Here is an 18,337-nt window from a genome sequence, read left to right on the forward strand (position 1 = left end):
AGATAAACACTCAATCATGAAATTAAAACTCAAAGTAATTCAATCCATATAAATTTGAATCATTGTATCAAGATTACATCAAACCCTAGCTAAACAACTCAGTTCATACTCAAAAACGAAATAAAACAACAAAAACAAACTGAATCAAGATTCATCATTGAAAAGCAAGCAAAAGATGGAGAAATCTTCTCTAATTTGAAGCCCAAATCTTCAATAATCTTCTCCTTCCATGAGCTGCCTCCCAAATCACGAACCAAGCCCCTTTTTCTTTCCTTTTCGCTCTAATTTATACCTCTCTCACTTAAGGACGAAGCCCTAGCAAGCCAAAACGCGTCGTTTTATTTTTTACAGCTGCTGCAGTTGTCGCCGCGGCGAATATTTTTCCTCGCCGCGGCGAATAATTACAGGCCCAATTTGAGCATGATAGAGTTCGAATCTGGAAAGGTGTTAAACATATGAATTGTAGCCCTTTAAATTATCTTTCTGGTCGTTCAAGAATCAGCACAATCAGAGGTCTACAGATCAAGCTATGGCAGAAATACTGAAGCATGTCCAAAGACGTTTTCCTTCAGTTCCCAGCGTACTTTTCACGACTTCAAGCCAAGTGTTCACCTTTGTCCAGTCAGAATTAGGAAAAACCCAAAACATGAACGTTGTAGCTCTTCTTCTTATCTTTCCAAAGCTTCTAAATTCAGGTCATTCCGAGTTTTCAATCTCAAGTTATGCAATTTACGCTCAAAACTGTCATTTATGCTAAAAATCATCGTTTAAGCCTACAAAGTCAAATTAATAGAATTAGGTAGCAATTATGGCCCAAATTGTATGAAAAGTATCCTAAATCCTATCAAAATTCAATGCAAAATCATAGTATAAAATACGCTTATCAGTAAGTTCTTTGTATAGTTCTCTGTCCCAGAGGAGATCCTTCCTGAAGGCATCCACGGCTGTCTCGGGGTTACATTCAGGGATGGAGATCTTCTCTTTGTTAAGCCTGCTGACATACTCTCTCAATGGCTCTCCCCTTCTCTGGTATACTCTGTATAGGTCTGTCGATAGCTTCTCGAGTTTCCTACTGCTGGCGAACTATTCCACAAAGGTGTCCTTGAGTTGAGAGAATGAGTCGATGGATCCATTCGGGAGATTCGTGTACCATTGGAGTGTCGGGCTGGATAAGCTCGAATGAAAACTTTTGCACATGCAAGCTTTCCTCAACCGTCGGGTATTAAGACAGTGAACATCCGCTGCTTGTACGAGGCTATGTGATCGACCAGGTCGGTTGTGCCATCGTACAGTTTCATGTTGGGGATGGTAAACTTCTAGGGCATATCGACTAGGGCAATCTCATCCACAAAGGGTGAATTCGCGTAGCAGTGGGGCCTGCTCTTCTTGGTTGGGACCAGAATTCCTGGGATGCGTTCATCATTGCCTTCACATCGGCCAGCCTCTTAGCCAATACCTGTTCCATAGGAGAGGGGGATACTATTAGGTCATCCGGTCTGACTGGGTCTGCCATTACATTCGTCTTTGACACATTTCGCTAGGTCATCCCTCGTGGGGTAGTTTGATAGGTCATTCCTTCTTGCACTCCCTGGTAGCATGGATCTTCGTTCATTCCTTCCGGTTTGATGACTCCCATGGTGACTGTTCTAGTGTTTCGCCCTACACAAATGGTCAGGGGAGTCGTCTGATAGTTACTCGGACCGTCAGGATGGATGGGCTCGAGTGCTTTGGTTTGTTTGGTTTGGTCATTCAACCCGTGAGGGTGAGCTGAGCCAAGCCAAATGGGGCTTATGTTGGGATGGTTGACTGGAGGTAAGGTGGGACGGTGAGAATGGGCTGGTTTTACGGGTGCGGGCTTTCTGTCACTAGATTGTCTTAATCTTGAGATTGGGATGGATCGACTGAATGATGTTCTGTTGGTAGATCTTTATCTCCATATGTCAAGACAAAATCATCGACCGCCGATGAGCTTAATGGACGCAGCCTTTTACCGGAGACCGAGGGTCGGTGCTCTAGTGTGTGGAAAGGTTGCATGGATTGGACAAGGGCGCAGAACCGATTGGGAGGTACCTAACCAGGCAGAAACTCTAGATCATAGAATTGACTCACCTTCTCTTTAAGAGACTGGTTTTATGCCCTGATGGATGCGTTTTCAGTCCAGATTGCATTATTCTCGGCTTCCAGTACGGCCACCTTGTCTAAATTTTATTGCATGAGAGCAGTCAGAGCCTCCAGTCTGGCCTCGAGGCCGGGGTTACAGTTGTCTGAATTGTCAGCCATGGAATGTTTCTCTACGTAGCAAGGTTCGTCAAGCCGAATGATTGCTAGAGACCCCACGGTAGGCGTCAAGCTGTAGACGTAAAAATCTACCTGTACAGAAGGGGGGTCTGATCTCGTGAGGTTGAGGCCACTAGCAATCCACTGCACCTGCACACGTAGAGAAACAAATGCGTGAAGCGAAAGGAAAACACCGGGGTGGTGTTTTCCGTAGGCACTCCGACGCTCAAGTCAGCAAGGCTGAAAAAGGCTAATTTAGTGAGGGCTAGGGAGTAGAGAGGTTACCGGGAGTCTAGTCTGGGACTGTGACTATAGCAGTGATGTGTAGCTCTCAAGTAGGAGCTTCGGGTGAGAAGCTGTAATGTCATCTAATCTCCTTTGTGAGAGGGCTGGCCTCTGCTTATATAGTGACTATCTGGTCTCCTAGTCCTAGTGGGAGTAGGAGTCCTAGTGTGACTCTGATACAAACCCTAGAGGAATTAGGGCGGTGGTGAGCTGCCTTACCAGTGTTCAAATAGGAAGGTGATCCCGAATAGGAAAGTAACCTCGAGTAGGAAAGTGATCAGAACAGGAAGGTGACCTTGAATAGGAGATTGATCAGGAATGGGAAAGTGATCTGTGGGGGCCGTGGGCTCTAAACTCACGTATAGGTCCAGAAAGTAAGCTGGGATTGGGAGGCTCGTGCCCAGATGGTTTGGGCCGACTGTATCTTGTATCGAATGGGCCTAATCCGGCTTGGGTCGCATCGGGATTGGGCCTGGTTTCTTCCTCACTGTCAGTCCTGTTTTCCTATTTAGGCCAAGGATGATTTTTGGCCCTAACAAGCTTTTGACAATGAGCATCTCTAGCTACATTATTCTTCCAATTACTGTATAATCAATTTTTAAATTCAAATGACACAGACAGCTCTACAAAGTTTAAGAACATCGATTACTTCAAAGTCTTCTATGCATAATATTATAATTCAATTTCCAATGAGAATATGTTATATAAGCGTAACGAGAGAAATACATAAAAGTATTTTTCCAGAGTATATAGTTGGCTTACTTGATTTTTAATTTAGAATAATCCATTTTCTTGATGCTGATATGACAGCTTGGAGAAAACTGCAAGAAGGAAAATTAGAGAAGATGAAGAAAAGTCATCATACCACGAGTGCTAGGTATAGTATTGAATGGTAATGGGTGACAATTGAAAAGTCAAGTCTTTTGAGCGACTTGACTTAGGAGACTTTTGATTTTCATAGACCTTACAAATATGCATTCCGGGATCTTCTTTATTATTTAGCTCCAAATCCATTCACTACAATCATAATTCATTTTTCCACATAAAAATGCAGAGATTGTAAGTTATTGTGACCCATTATTATTACAGTAAAATCTCTCTATAGTCATAATGATGAGACTAACTAATTTTATTACTATGAGAAGGTTATAACTTAATAGAGATATAGTTACAAAAATTTCTTATTTCATAATTCTTGTTTTAGTAGTACAATATTAGAATTTCAATTCATGTTTTAATAGCATTAGGATTTCAATTCAGCGCTTCAATTGCCTACTTTTGAAACGGACAGAAGATCGTGCCTTGAAACCAATAAAGATAACTGTCTTTGATGGAATTATAAATGCAGTTGCTGCATGGTCAATTGATGTGAAGCCACTAACAATTGTCAGTTGTTTTAAGCATTACAAAATTAAGATCCCTGGTGTTGATGAATTGCAAGTTACAATTGAAGTGGATGAGGAGAATTAAGGAGTCAATGTAGAATTAAGTGATCAGATTTGACAACTTCATTACATTAATCAAATGGATATTAATATCTTTCTTAATCATCCAAATGAGCAACAAGTCATATATGCCTTAATAGAAGAATAAATCAATGCCACAATTAGACAAGAAGAGAAAGGAAATAATTATGAGGATGATAGTACGGAAATACAAAAAGTTTCATACCCATAAGCTCTAAATATGCTTGAGAAGCTAGAAATGTTTTGGCTTCAACAAGAAAATGTTCATGTTAGCGAGTAATGTGTCTGCAAGTTAAAAGATATGGTAACAAGTCTAAAGCATAATTTATTGTCCCAAACAACTTTAAATAAATATTTTATTTCATCTTAAACCTTTAATGTATTATAGCATATATTTTTTTACAATATACATATAATTGTTACTATGTGGAGGCAACTTTCCTTAAGATGGGAATTAAAAAAATTATAACTTATTACAATGTGGAGTTTATTCTTATTTATAACTATCCCAAATTGAGAATATAATTTTTTATGACTATGTAGAGTTTATTCATACATAGAGTATCATTATAAAGAGGTTTTACTGTATTATTATTATTATTATTATTAACTTCTCACATCAGTTACTTGTAACTTTCCATCAGTTATCAGTGGTAACTTCCCTATATACAACTTCTTCTTTGATGGATTAGAAAAAATACAGATTATGTAATATTTTTACATAAAACTAAATATTACACAGAGGGAAAATAGGACATTAATCTACAAGAAAGTCAGTGATTCTCTATATATACATGGAATGAAGTCTTGGATAGACTAGAGTCAATCTCAAGTGTCTCCTATAGTATTTGGAAACTAATTGCTATGGTTGGAGATATGTTCTTGGACTTTTGCTTTTGATTTATTAAATTGATGACATATTGCTTTTATTTGGTATCAGAGCAATATCTCTAGTTTAGTATTCATTTCCTTTCAATTTAATTTATAAATATACATATGTCAAGTTCCAATGTGTTTGATTGAAATTGGGAATTATGGTTTTGAGCAAGTTACCTATATTAATTTGGGCTTTGATTTAGCAATTTTGGAATTATGTTAAAATCTTATTCTAGTTTTATGGGTAATTGCAAATCTGCGATTGGCTACTGTATAATATGTGTTTATCTACAATACAGTTATATAATTCCATACATATTAGTTATGATTATTCCATATTTATTTTGGGGAATTGGTTTTGGTAAATCTAATGGGGAAATTCAATTCCTTATAAAATATGAGAAAATCAGCTTTTGAATCGAAAAAAACGAATTTGTTGATAAACGAATTCAATTCCTAATGGCTAAAATCAAGCTTTGCTTGATTCAAGCCATTGATCAAGCTTTGCTTGATTGTAGCTAGTAGCTAGAATGTGAAATATGACTCATAATATGTATAAACTGCTTCTTGATAATGTTAAAAATCTTGTCGAAGATTCATTCAAAGGTGTATAGTATAAGGGACGCCAAAATAGTATTCTACCCTTTAATGAGCAGAGAAAAATATACACAAGAAAATTAATTAACCCTTGAATGAGTCAACACTTGCACTATCATTATTACCAAAGACTTTATACAGTCAAATATATGTTTTTTTCCAATTAATTGGTATATATGTTTATGTATACCAATTAATTCTCTTATTTTTCCTTTCAAATATATTTTATTTAAAGCAGTCAAATGTTAGTTGTTCTACAATATATATTTCCTCAGTCTTTGTTATGATATTTCCATTTTTTTGAAAAAAAAAAAAATTTGAAACTTTGAAAATAATGTGCTTTGGAAATGATTTTCAAAGTGTTTCGTTAAACAAATTCTTAAATTGATATTTATAATATACAATGTTATGTTTGAAGAAGTAGATTTTCAAATTGCGGTTGTGTGTATAAAGATAAAAAGGGACTTATATTTGTCTCTACAATATCAGAGCCAAACCGCTTATAGATTCCAATTTCTGCGTGTGCGAAGGATTACCTCCCCTCGGATATTGGCTTCTTTAAGTTACTTATTGGTTCCAATTTCTGCGTGTGCGGAGGATTACCTCCCCTGGGATATTGGCTCCTCTAAGTTTTGGTTATGTTTTATTTCTCTGTTTCATATGTTATGTTTATATGTCATATTTGGGTCTTACGCTATCCTTATCATTTGAGGTGATATTACACATCCAAGAGGTTGAACTTACACACATGGAATCTTCTTCAGCTTTATCTACGTTTACTGCTCCCATAAATACTAGCTTATCTAGATCTTCTTCTAAAATAGACAGTTTGCATGAAATATCTTATATCCCAGAAAATCAAAAAATCCAAGACACTATCCCTCCTATTGTAAATCCTTATACAGCCTTTTCCAAGTCCTCGTCTTCTTTGTCTAAAACCTTTAAAACTCTTGTCCATCCTTCAAGAAAGCAAGACAAAGAGTATGTCCAGACTAGTAATTTTGACAAGTGTCAAATTCCAGCCACATCCCAAGAACAATATGTTACTTTGGAAATCCCTCAAGACTCCATTACTTAATGGATCCGTGAAGGATACTCTCATGTGCACTTTGGCGCTATCCGGCTCGCTCTCTCTTATCATGGCAGAAAAGGACTCCCAGTCTCTGTTCGAATTGCTTTATTGGACACCAGATTTGTTCAATATCAACATGCTTGTATAGGGACAGCACAGACAACTTTGAATGCTGGGACAGTCATTATGACGCTGTTTCCTAATTTCAACATGTCCCTCTCTGATGTTCATTGCTCTAAGGCTCTTAAAGTTCAATTACAAATCGTTGGTGCAGCTTTAAATCCAGGAAGTATTGCAGCTACTTTGCATTATCAAATGGTTTGGCGAATCCAAGACCATGCTCTTGATCTTGCTATCCCTACAACTACTGATGCACTGCTCCTTACTGTTGACTCTCAGAATACTCCTCACTATATCAATATTCCCAGGAAAATTTCTAGAGATGATTTGATTAAATTGTTACCTGACTCTTAGGTGACGAGTTACAAGTCTCTTCACAAAAAAGAAACTCCAGTGGTCTTTACAGAATCTACCCTGCATGATAACAGTGATGGAACAACAACTATCAGATTTAAGTCTCCAGCAACTCCCAGTGCTCCACCTTTGAGTTTTCGACAAACTCAATTCATGATTACTTTGGTCAAGCCCACTACTGTAGTATAGGAACCTGGACTTTCCATTCATTCTTTTCAACAATCTGGTGCTCCTGTCTATCATCAATATGATCTAGTCACTGGTCACACTCCATTTAATCTTGACTACCAATGCTCGGAATGCCATGATGATCCTATTTGGGAAATCGATGAGCATTATCTTCCAAGACGAAACTATTCCAACCAGAAAAAGAAGAAAGCTCGTTGCAGTCAGACAGATCTTCATTCCCGATTTGAAGACCATGATCCTAAAGTTGGTCTTTTTGGTCAACCGTCTGGTAAATTTGACTATTATGTCAAATATTCTCCACCAACCAGAAAAGATTCACCATCCTGTAATCCCTCATGGGACATCCCGCCGAGACCTCAACCTAAACCACCTTTAAAACTATCCAAACCTACCAAATCACCTTACTTTAAACAGCCTTTACCATGTTATAAACAGTCTCTACGGTGGATTGCAAAAGAACATAAACCAACCCATTCACCCCTTGCTCATACTCCCCCTGTTCAATCCGTTATGATGATCCAATCCCCTGAGCCCTCAAAGACAGGACAACATTTCAATTATGCTACAGATTTTCCTTCTCTTCAGGAAACTGCCACTCAACAACCGAGAGTTGTTCCTTCCAAAGCTATACAGCCTGATGGATCCACCCCTAAACTCTCCCAAGCTGAAGCAGTTCTCAATTGGCAGACTGAAAATGCTTTAGCCCAAAACAAAACCATGACCAGACTTGAACAAAAATTGGATTTAGTAGCTTATCAGGTGGACTCTTAGTCTCAGAACCAAACTATGCTGATTTCTTAGCTACAAAAACAAATTGATCATCTCCAAAACTGGATTGATCAGCTCCATCAAGAATTAATGCACATTGTCAATGGCTCTCATGGCTATTCAACTCAGTTTCTTCAGAAGGAAGCAGAAATGAAGTCATTAAAAACCCAAATGGCATCGCTTCAGCAGGAATATCTTAAGCAAAAGCTCAGACAACCACAGATTTTCCCTAAAATGTCATTAGTACCAAACCCTTTTGATTCCACAACAGCATGGCCACAACCCTCTTTTTCCCCTTTCCCAAAAATTAGCCAACTTTAGTCTCACCTCATATACCTTCCGGTGCTGTTCAAGCTTTTGGCAACACTGAACAGTTATATGCCAAGCTCCGCAAAGAACGTGATGAAAAGATCAAGCTGGAACGAGAACAAAAGAAGCAAGAAAAGTATTCTGCTAGACCGCAGACCCCATCCGCTGATATTCCTGACTCTTTCTCTTCCAGTCACTCAGATCCTCCATCTCCTAAGCCTCATCGTCCTTTATCAAAGGATAAGGCTCCAATGCACATAATGATGATGGAAGACCGCCAACCTTCTGCTAATCCTGACTCTTCAGAAAATCCCGTCTCTTCCAATTTTATGAGCTCTTTTTTGCGAGACATGGCAGAAAGGCAACGTCTTGTCGCCTCGGGTCTTTCTCAGGATTCTCTATCTACTTTCCAAACAGAATCAGAAACCGATATACCTTCGACTGATGAATCCTTTGAAAGTGACTTTGACTCTGACAATGATACTTCTGATCAACAGCCTCATGTTTATCCTCAACTGATGACCCATCAACCTGAATCGTCCAGACCACCTGTTTTTTCTGAGGTCGATGATGAGATGCCTGAAGGTGATGATTCCATTCTAGACTCTCCGCCTATGTATCGACAATCTCATCATACTCCGACTGAACGTGACTCTTATACAACCTCAGCAAAGCTCCATACTTTTACCGTCGATGATCTTCCTCCACACAAATGGAGAACTCGAATATATGAATTTTAGGCCTGGTTACAAGCTGAGATGTTGAAACCTAATGCCCAAGTCTCCACTGTACTTACGCAGTTTACAACTAGATTTGGTGGCATTCTCTGTGATTGGTGGATAAGTCTTCAAGAGTATAGACAAAATTTGTTCATCCAAATGCTAGATATCAACCAAGCCCTGTATCTCCTGTATGATGAATTCTATGGATTACCTTACCTTTGTGAGAACCAAGTCAGAGAAGAATATTTCAAGATGCGATGCTGTTCTCTAAAAAAGAAAGATCTTGACAGGCATTACAAAGAGATGGTAAAACGATATCATATACTTAAAGGTATGGATGATCCTAACATGAAGCAAGCCTTTTTGCCATCTATTCCTGAATCCCTAAGTCATGAAGCAACCAAGCTTATGCAGTCCCAGAACAAACAACTTGGATCCACTTCTCTTGGAGAAATTTAACAGTTTGTTATTCTTACTCTGGAAAAGCTCTGTTCTCAAAAACAATTTTTTGATGATTATATGAAGCGTTCTAAACAGCTAACAAAGGTTTGTCAACGACCAGACTTACAAATCAAATGCAAATCAGATCGCTCATGTTCTTGTCCTACCAAGAAGAAGTTTCATTCTAGACGCATCAAGTTTTCTCCACCTAATGCTCCAGGCAGATGCAAATTTCGACGTTTCAAGCACTACAAGTTTCTTCGAAAATGGAAACGCAAAGGAAAACGGTCTAATCTGTGTTATTTGTGCAACTGCCCGGGTCATTTTGCCAAAAATTGTCCAAACAAGCCCAAGCAGTCAGTCAAAATGATGCAACAACTTTCTCAGCTCACAGATATTGATTTTTCTGATGATGATGTTGAAAGTTGGTTTTCCATGGATGACGAACCCACTTCAGACACTATTTTCCAGTTTGCAGCCACTGATACTGAGTACTCTGATTCAGATGATTATCACTATTTCTACCATATCCAACAAGCACCACAATCCCTTCCATCATTAGCCTTCTCATGTCACATACCTACAGCAAAAGTTCAGATCTTCCCCACCAAATACTCCAAGCCCATTTCAGTCATAGCATTTTTTAATACTGGTGCTACTCGTACCATTATCAACCCTAAGATCCTTCCAGTCTCTTAGTGGAAACCTCATCAGGAAATATTCTACACTGCTAATAGTGAGACTTTCACTACACATCTGATTAGCAAACCCATTAAAATCCAAAATTTCCCAAGATGTTTCACTTTTCATAAAGTTCTTGGTTCCGATCTACCTGGCAAAGACATGGTTCTAGGTTTTGATGTTTATTCTAAACTCAATAAACTTAGAATCCTTCCTGATGGTGTTCGGTACAAGATATTTTTCCAATCCTGGACCACACAGCCTAATTTATTCTAGATTGAAGGCAATCCTATTGGGCAGATCAAGACCCAGCTTATTTCCCGCTCTTGTGCAGGTTCTCATGCTGATTTTCTCACTAAATGTGCTCATCCATTATGGAAGAATTCGGATTTCTTTATCCGTCTTCCATTCGTCAAGAGTGAACATATCAATCCCACTAAAGCTAGTCATTCCGGCATGTCACCAGAACATCTCCGTCTTGCCCAACAAGAATGTACTCAGCTTTTATCTCAAGGATTGATTGAACCCACAGACTCTCAATGGGCATGTGAAGATTTTTATGTCAATAAACGGGCAGAACAGGCCAGAGGAAAACTTAGATTTGTTATCAATTATCAGCCCTTGAATTTCTTTCTTCATGATGATAAATTTCCTCTGCCTTCAAGACAAATTCTTTTTGAAAATCTCCATAATGCAAAGATGTTTTCCAAATTTTATCTCAAAGCTGGATTTTGGCAATTGGAATTCATCCTGATGATCGTCATAAGATTGCTTTCTGCATTCCCAATCAACACTACCAGTGGACAGTCATGCCTTTTGGACTTAAAGTCGCTCCTTCCTTGTTTCAGAAAGCCATGACGAAGATTTTTGCTCCCCTTCTGCATACATGTCTCATTTATATCGATGATATCCTTCTCTTTTCAAAAGATGAGGAATCTCATATACGTCTTCTTCGTGACTTTGCTGATATCATCCACACTTATGGTATCATGCTATCTGAGAAGAAAATGCAGTTAGGACAAACAAAGATTGATTTTCTTGGTATGGTGATTGCTGATGGCAAGTATGATCTTCAGCCTCATATTGCTAATGAATTGCAAAAATTCCCAGATGTTCTCACAACCAAGAAAGAGATACAACAATTCTTGGGAATTGCCAATTACATGCGCAGTTTCATTCCCAACATTTCTCGTTTCACTACTCCACTTTCCCAGATGCTTAAGAAGAATCCTCCAGAGTGGTCTGAAAAGCAAACAAACATAGTCAAAAGTCTCAAGCGCGCATCCTTCCATACACAGCCGTTGAAGATTCCTTTTTCGGGGAAACGAATTCTTCAGACGGATGCTAGTAACACTCATTGGGGTGCAGTACTTTTTGAACAAGATGAGGACAAGGTAAGACATTTGTGCGGATACCAGAGTGGACAATTCAAACCACACCAGCAGCATTATCATTCTACTTTCAAGGAAGTATTAGCAGTAAAAAATGCCATTGAAAGGTTTGAATTCCACCTTGTTGGACATCATTTCTTTGTTGAAACGGATATGAAGTCTTTTGATCAAATGCTACGTTTCCACAAGAAAAAAGTTTCGCATTAGCAGTTACTTCGCTGGGCAAAATGGTTCAGTAAATATTCCTTCACCGTCCAGCATATCAAAGGTCACACCAACACCATTGCAGATTATTTATCCAGACCTAAAACTAAACAAGTTGGTTTCATGAACCCTAGATCCAAACCTCTTCCATGTTTCATGTTCCAACCATTAACCCAGTCCAGTTCATGTTCATCAACCTCTTCACCAAACCATAATCCAAATGTACATACTGAATTCGATAACCTTGTTCAAACACGTACCATTGATGAAAATGCTACCACCCTCATGTTTTCTTACCAACTTCAATGCATTGAAAAATGTGGTCAATCCATGTATGATATGGTCTATAATGTTTTTTCACAGACATCACTCTATCAGATCTGATGGCCTATATTTTTTACAGCATCAAGTCACATTTCATCGGTCCTATCCATATGACCTCGTCCATAATATGTTTGATCATCCTGTTGAGATTAGATCAATTCAAAAAATCTTTTTTGAAAAAAATCAGATCATTCCAGATGCGATATGGCTATCCTTTCATGATGATGCTCCGTGGGAACTCTTTCCTCCAGACTACACTGAGAAATTACTTCGAGCCAAACAGACATGCGTACGTTCCATCAATGCTCAATTCGATGACAATTCATCTTATCCAGAATGGTGGTACCGGGACTCACAGCCAAATACTGTGTAGGAAGAAGAGCTTTAGCAGTCTCGTGATTACTATCTCCAAAAATCCAAGCGACAACAATACGTGAATGCACCACATACATCTGCAGCGCCAACATCTCAGATTCCAGATATTTCTTCGGATACTCATCCAGATACATCTCCCCGATAAAACCCTGCTGACTGGATTCAATCAATGGGTTGTCTCGACTTCCAGGATGAAGACTCATGGCACGTTACCAATCTGTTAGATGATTAACAACCCACGTGTCCTAAAATAAATAGTTGTGTCCTTTATGTAAAATAAGAGTGGACTAAATGGCAATATGCCATCTCAATGTAATATCTCCCGTATCCTTTGTACATAGTCAAGAATTGTAGGCTACTTAATGTAAAAAAAAAAAAAAAACCAAAGTAAAAAAAGTTAGTCTTGTATTTAATAACTCATTTATGAGTGGTTGTATCCCTTGTATCTATAAATAAAGCCTTTTACCTTCTCGAGCGGAGGAGGAACTTTGTTGTAAACTTTGTAAACACTTTTGTTTATTTCTCTCACTCTTCATTTCCATATTTTCTCTACACTTCCATACTTTCTCTGCACATCTTTACTACACTTCTTCCATGTTTCTTTCATATTTTTAAATTTCTCTCAACCTCAAGGGTGATGTAATACTCTGAAAATGTTATAGATAGCAAAAGATCCCATATATGTTTTATTTTATGTTCTTTAACATGTTTAATATTTATGTTTTCATTTATGTTCTTGTTCTTTATTTATGTACATGTTCTCTATTTATATGGTTGTTTAATTTTCACTAGCCCTTTTAGATGATGTTAGAATCCGTGTGGGTGTACGTGTGTGTGGGATAAAATGAGGGCCTTGACCATTATTTCGACCGATCGTTGTGTTGATTGGTTTCGCTTAGGTCGGCTATCATAGTTTCCCACATGCATAAACTCCATGATTTTCTGACAGCATCTCTAAGGTCTAGTAATCTGTGTGGTATATTAAAAAATATTTTCTTAAAATAATTTAATAATATATAAAAGTTAAAAACAAAAAACTAGAATTTGGGATTAGTGCCAGAACTGGAATGCCAAACCACCACCGGTGGTGGTTTTCGGCGACCACCTTCTCGTGGTGCGTCCAATGACACAGCTAGCATCAAAATGATCAAAACAAGCCGATCTATGTTATTCCAGTTACATCGTCGGACTCCTTCGTGGCGTTTAGCCGTATGAGGCTTACGCCGCCTCTTTTTCCAGTGATGTCATCTGGATCGCATAGATCGGATCACGTTGATGTTCGAGAAACTGGCGCTGTCGCCAGGCACTGCATGAAAAAGTCGCCAGTGTCGGTGGTGATTGTTCTGGTAGTATAGCCCGGTGGCTATTCAAGCAGCTATAGTTTGTGCTATGTTTTTTCAATTTAAAAAATAATTATTCAAATTAATCTGATTTTGTCATTTAAACATACAAAATCATCTTAAAAAATAATCTGATTTTGAAAAGTGTGTTTGTTTTATTATTTTCGATAGGATTTTTGATATTTTTAGAGCTAGATGGAAATAATAACATAGGATTTGAAAATTAACAAAAACATCTCTTTAGGTTTGCTAATTTATTAAACACCCTAATATATAATTTTTTTAAAATGACAAAAATACCCCCACCCACAGTTATCAGATTCCGACCACGTTACGGAGCACGATCAATTGGATCTGGCCTTTTGTGTGTCGATATGGTTTTTTTTCGATCAGATCTAGCTGAAAGTGTGCCATTATACCAGATTCTGACCACCTTCCTGCGATGGTGGTTGAAATCTGATAAATGTGGATAGGTGAGGGTGTTTTTGTTAATTTTTAAATTTTTTTTCTGAGGGTGTTTAGTTAAATTAATAAATTTAAAAGATTTAAAAATAATTGAAGAAAATACTGAAAATATAATAGTATTTTCTTAATAATAAAACAAACAATTATTTTGAGGATAAAATTGAAAATAGGATAGGAAATAATGAAACAAGGGACCTAGGTAGCTTTTGTAGTCCTTTTATAAAAATCTATTATTCAAACTTAATCAATTATTTACCACACACTTTTGTATCGTTGCAGCTTAAAACTTGATTGTTTCTTAACCTACAACAATTCCAAAGCACACTAAATGCAAGAAATTAGAGATGATATGTCGAACATGTATAATTGTTACATAAGTATATCGAGAATAGTTTCGCATTACTTTTAAGATTATAAAAATGTAAAACAAGATCTTCGGCTCTTCATTAGATGTCCATGATATTATGGTATTGATAGTTTTGAAAATATGTTAATCTTCATAAATTGTATGCACATCTATGTATGTCTTTTTCTCATTATTTGTTTTTCTAATGTATATATGACCGAGTCGACGTTCTACAGTAGTTATATTTTGATATTTTCTGATTCTTCGTGTGAATTCAAAGGTAATGAAATCAACATACATGCCTATGAGTCAAAAGTTGACTTGTATGGGAGACTTTGGCCTCCGCAGTTTTAAATATATGCATTACAGAGTTGTCATTCTCATTCGCTACCGTAAAATCAGGATCAATTTATCCGAAATAATTTCAGAAGATGCAGATATTTCATTTTCTTTTCCTTCATGCTGCATGCTTTCTCTTATGTGCATCTTTTAATGTTAATGCGCAACGAAAACAATTTAATATAAGTCTAGGATCTTCTCTAGCACCCAGCACAAACTCTTCATGGCTGTTACGCTCTGGTCTCTATGCCTTCGGAAGCCTATGCTGTTGGAATTTTTCTTGCTGGAATTCCTGAGAAACTGTAGTCTGGACAGCGAACCGAGATGATCCACCAGTCTTTGGCAACGCTAGTTTGCTGTTGAATACTGAAGGCAGGCTTGTCCTGCAATGAAAGATTAGTGACGGACTTGAAAAAGAAAATAAAAGGAAATGAATGAATCGAGAGAAAAAGAAGAAAGACTCTGTTTCTTGTTCTATTATTAAAACATTTGTTAACTCAATATTAGTTACAGAAGACTTTATATAGTCTGATACAAAAGCTTACAAAACGCACCGTGTGGTGACAATTTTATTTCTTTACAAAAACAACCCTACTTAACTTCTAATCTTTGCAGAAACAACCCTGCTTCTTATACTTAAGAGGAAGAAGAGCAAAAGTTGATTGGTGTGACTTGGTGTGGTTTTCAAAGGCTATTCCAAGGTACTCTATGATCTTGTGGATGACATTAAAGGAGAGATTGCCTACAAAAGACAAGTTGATGAGGTATGGTGTTACAACTAATGCTTATTGTTGTTTTTGTAACTTAGGTAAGGAATCTCTTGACCACCTTTTTTTTGCATGCCCTTTTTCTAAATCTATTTGGAGTAAAATCCTTATGTTTTGGCATGATTACATCCCCCATTTGGCTAGAAAATGGAAAGGTAAGAGTCTAAAAGTCACCTTGGGTAGGCTTTGTCTAAGGGCGGTGTATTGGGTTCGGAAGGAGCGAAATTATAGAATCTTTGGGGGAGAGTGCAAGGATTCTCGCACTATTATCAATACTATCAAAAGTGTGGTGAGAGACAAAGCCATGAAACTTAGCAATATTAAATCTTTCTACAAAAATAGAAAGCTGGCTGATACATGGGGATTTCCTAAAACCATTTTCAAAAACACCTTTTTCACTCCCAACGTTATTGGAGACCATGTGATCGGGTGAGATGTTGTTATCTCGATTAGAAACTTATTGAGTTACTCATTGTTTTGTGAAGTTTTTGTCGTGGTGCATCCTCACTATCTTTGTTTCTCTCTTGTGAGTCTTCTTTGTGTCTCATTGTATGTGTTTTGAAACCAAACCCAGGAGATTATCCTGAGGATGGTGTCTTCTTGTTGATTTCTTAGTTAGATTATTTCTCTTGGGTCTTATCTCCCATATTGGTTTATATAGTCTCCCATATTGGTTTATATAGGCTCCCAAAAAAGTTGTGAGGCATCAAGCTTAGACGTTTATTTTTACACCTTATGCGAGGATGTCCCACTGCAGGTTCACCGCCTTTTTGTAGCCTTTGTAAATCCTTTCTCTTTAAATATAATATTACAATTTACTTAGGAAAAAAAAAAAAAAGTTTGATCTTGATCTCGCTATCCCTACAACTACTGATGCACTGCTCTTTACTGTTGACTCTCAGAATACTCCTCACTGTATCAATATTCCCAGACAAATTTCCAGAGATGATTTGATCAAATTGTTACCCGACTCTTGGGTGACGAGTTACGAGTCTCTTCACAAAAAAGATACTTCGATGGTTTCTACAGAATCTACCATGCATGATAACAGTGATGGGACAACAACTATCAGATTTAAGTCTCCAGCAACTCCCAGTGCTCCACCTTTGAGTTTTAGACAAACTCAATTCATGATTACTTCGGTCATGCCCACTACTGCAATAGGGAACCTGGACTTTCCATTCATTCTTTTCAACAATCTGGTGCTTCTATCTATCATCAATATGATCCAGTCACTGGTCACACTCTCTTTGATCTTGATTGCCAATGCTCGGAATGTCGTGATGATCCTATTTGGGAAATCGATGAGCATTATCTTCCAAGACGAAACTATTCCAACCAGAAAAAGAAGAAAGCTCGCTGCAGTCAGACAGATCTTCATTCTCAATTTGAAGAACATGATCCTGAAGTTGGTCTTCTTGGTCAACCGTCTGGTAAATTTGACTATTATGTCAAATATTCTCCACCAGGTAGAAAAGATTCACCATCTAGTAATCCCTCATGGGACATCCCTCCGAAATCTCAACCCAAATCACTTTTCAAATTATCCAAACCTGCCAAATCACCTTACTTCATACAGCATCCAAAAAAAAAAAAAAAAAAATACCATTTTGATTAAATGGTATATATATAAAACCAAAAATAAGTTTTTGCTTATTTATTGAAGAAAACAAAAGAGATAAAGCAAATTCCGTGGAATTATCGTAGGAATCTACCAATCTGACAACTGAATTTCTCTGTGTCAACTTCACGTGCAAGGTTGTCCTAACAAACCCATCTCTCATTTTTAACTAAAAACGAGAAAAGAGAATCAAAATCAAGCTTTCAGCTCTTAAATTGTATCTATCCATGGCTTCTCCTCCGAGAAAACCCCTATCTCTTGGCTTTTGCATGGTCTCGTTGAGCTTCTTCTTCTTCTCCTGTTCTGTCTTAGCTTCTAGAACTTTCCCTTCAGATACCGACAAAGTCGAATTGGGTCTCTACTACGAGTCATTGTGTCCGTACAGTGCCAATTTTATTATAAATTATTTAGTTAAGGTCTTTGAAGATGATGACCTCCTCTCGGTCGTTGATCTTCATCTTTACCCTTGGGGTAATGCCAAAATCAGAAACGGCACCAACACCACCTTCGATTGTCAGGTCCCACTGTTTTATTATCATTCTCAATTGGGTTTTCTTTTCTTTCCAAGAATATGAAATAAGAAGAAAGTCCTTAAAGCTTAAATTGAGTTAAAGTTTTCAATTTTATTTATTGCAGCATGGTCCATCTGAATGCTTGTTGAACACTGTGGAAGCTTGTGCTATTGCTATCTGGCCTGACGTGGTAAGCCTTGGTTTCAATGTAGTATGAGCTTATAAAATTTCATGATAATTTGTGGGTAATACAGTGGAAAATTTCCCAATTCAATTGTAATTTTTAAGACATAAAACTTTAANTTTGAGATCAAATTTGGAAAACATCTTTGCGTTATGGAGATTTGCAAAAAGAATTTGTCTTGAAGGCAGAGGAAATTTATCATCACGAAGAAAGAAATTCAAGGGCTGATAATTGATAACAAGTCTGAGTTTTTCTCTGGCCTGTTCTGCCCATTTATTGACATAAAAAGCTTCACATGCCCATTGAGAGTCT

At 37.6% G+C, this 18,337-nt stretch overlaps 1 protein-coding gene across 1 annotated transcript; it reads left to right on the top strand.

Annotated features, from left to right (window-relative positions):
• The first annotated feature begins 17,381 nt into the window (after positions 1-17,381).
• On the top strand, positions 17,382-18,058 carry LOC116130682 (gamma-interferon-responsive lysosomal thiol protein-like). Its single transcript, XM_031416408.1, has 2 exons — positions 17,382-17,847; positions 17,966-18,058. The coding sequence occupies exons 1-2, from the start codon at positions 17,557-17,559 to the stop codon at positions 18,056-18,058; spliced, it is 384 nt and encodes a 127-aa protein (XP_031272268.1). The 5' UTR covers positions 17,382-17,556.
• Positions 18,059-18,337: the final 279 nt, after the last annotated feature.

The sequence above is a fragment of the Pistacia vera genome, unplaced genomic scaffold, assembly GCF_008641045.1.
Source record: "Pistacia vera cultivar Batoury unplaced genomic scaffold, PisVer_v2 Contig223, whole genome shotgun sequence".
NCBI classification, from domain to species: Eukaryota; Viridiplantae; Streptophyta; class Magnoliopsida; order Sapindales; family Anacardiaceae; genus Pistacia; species Pistacia vera.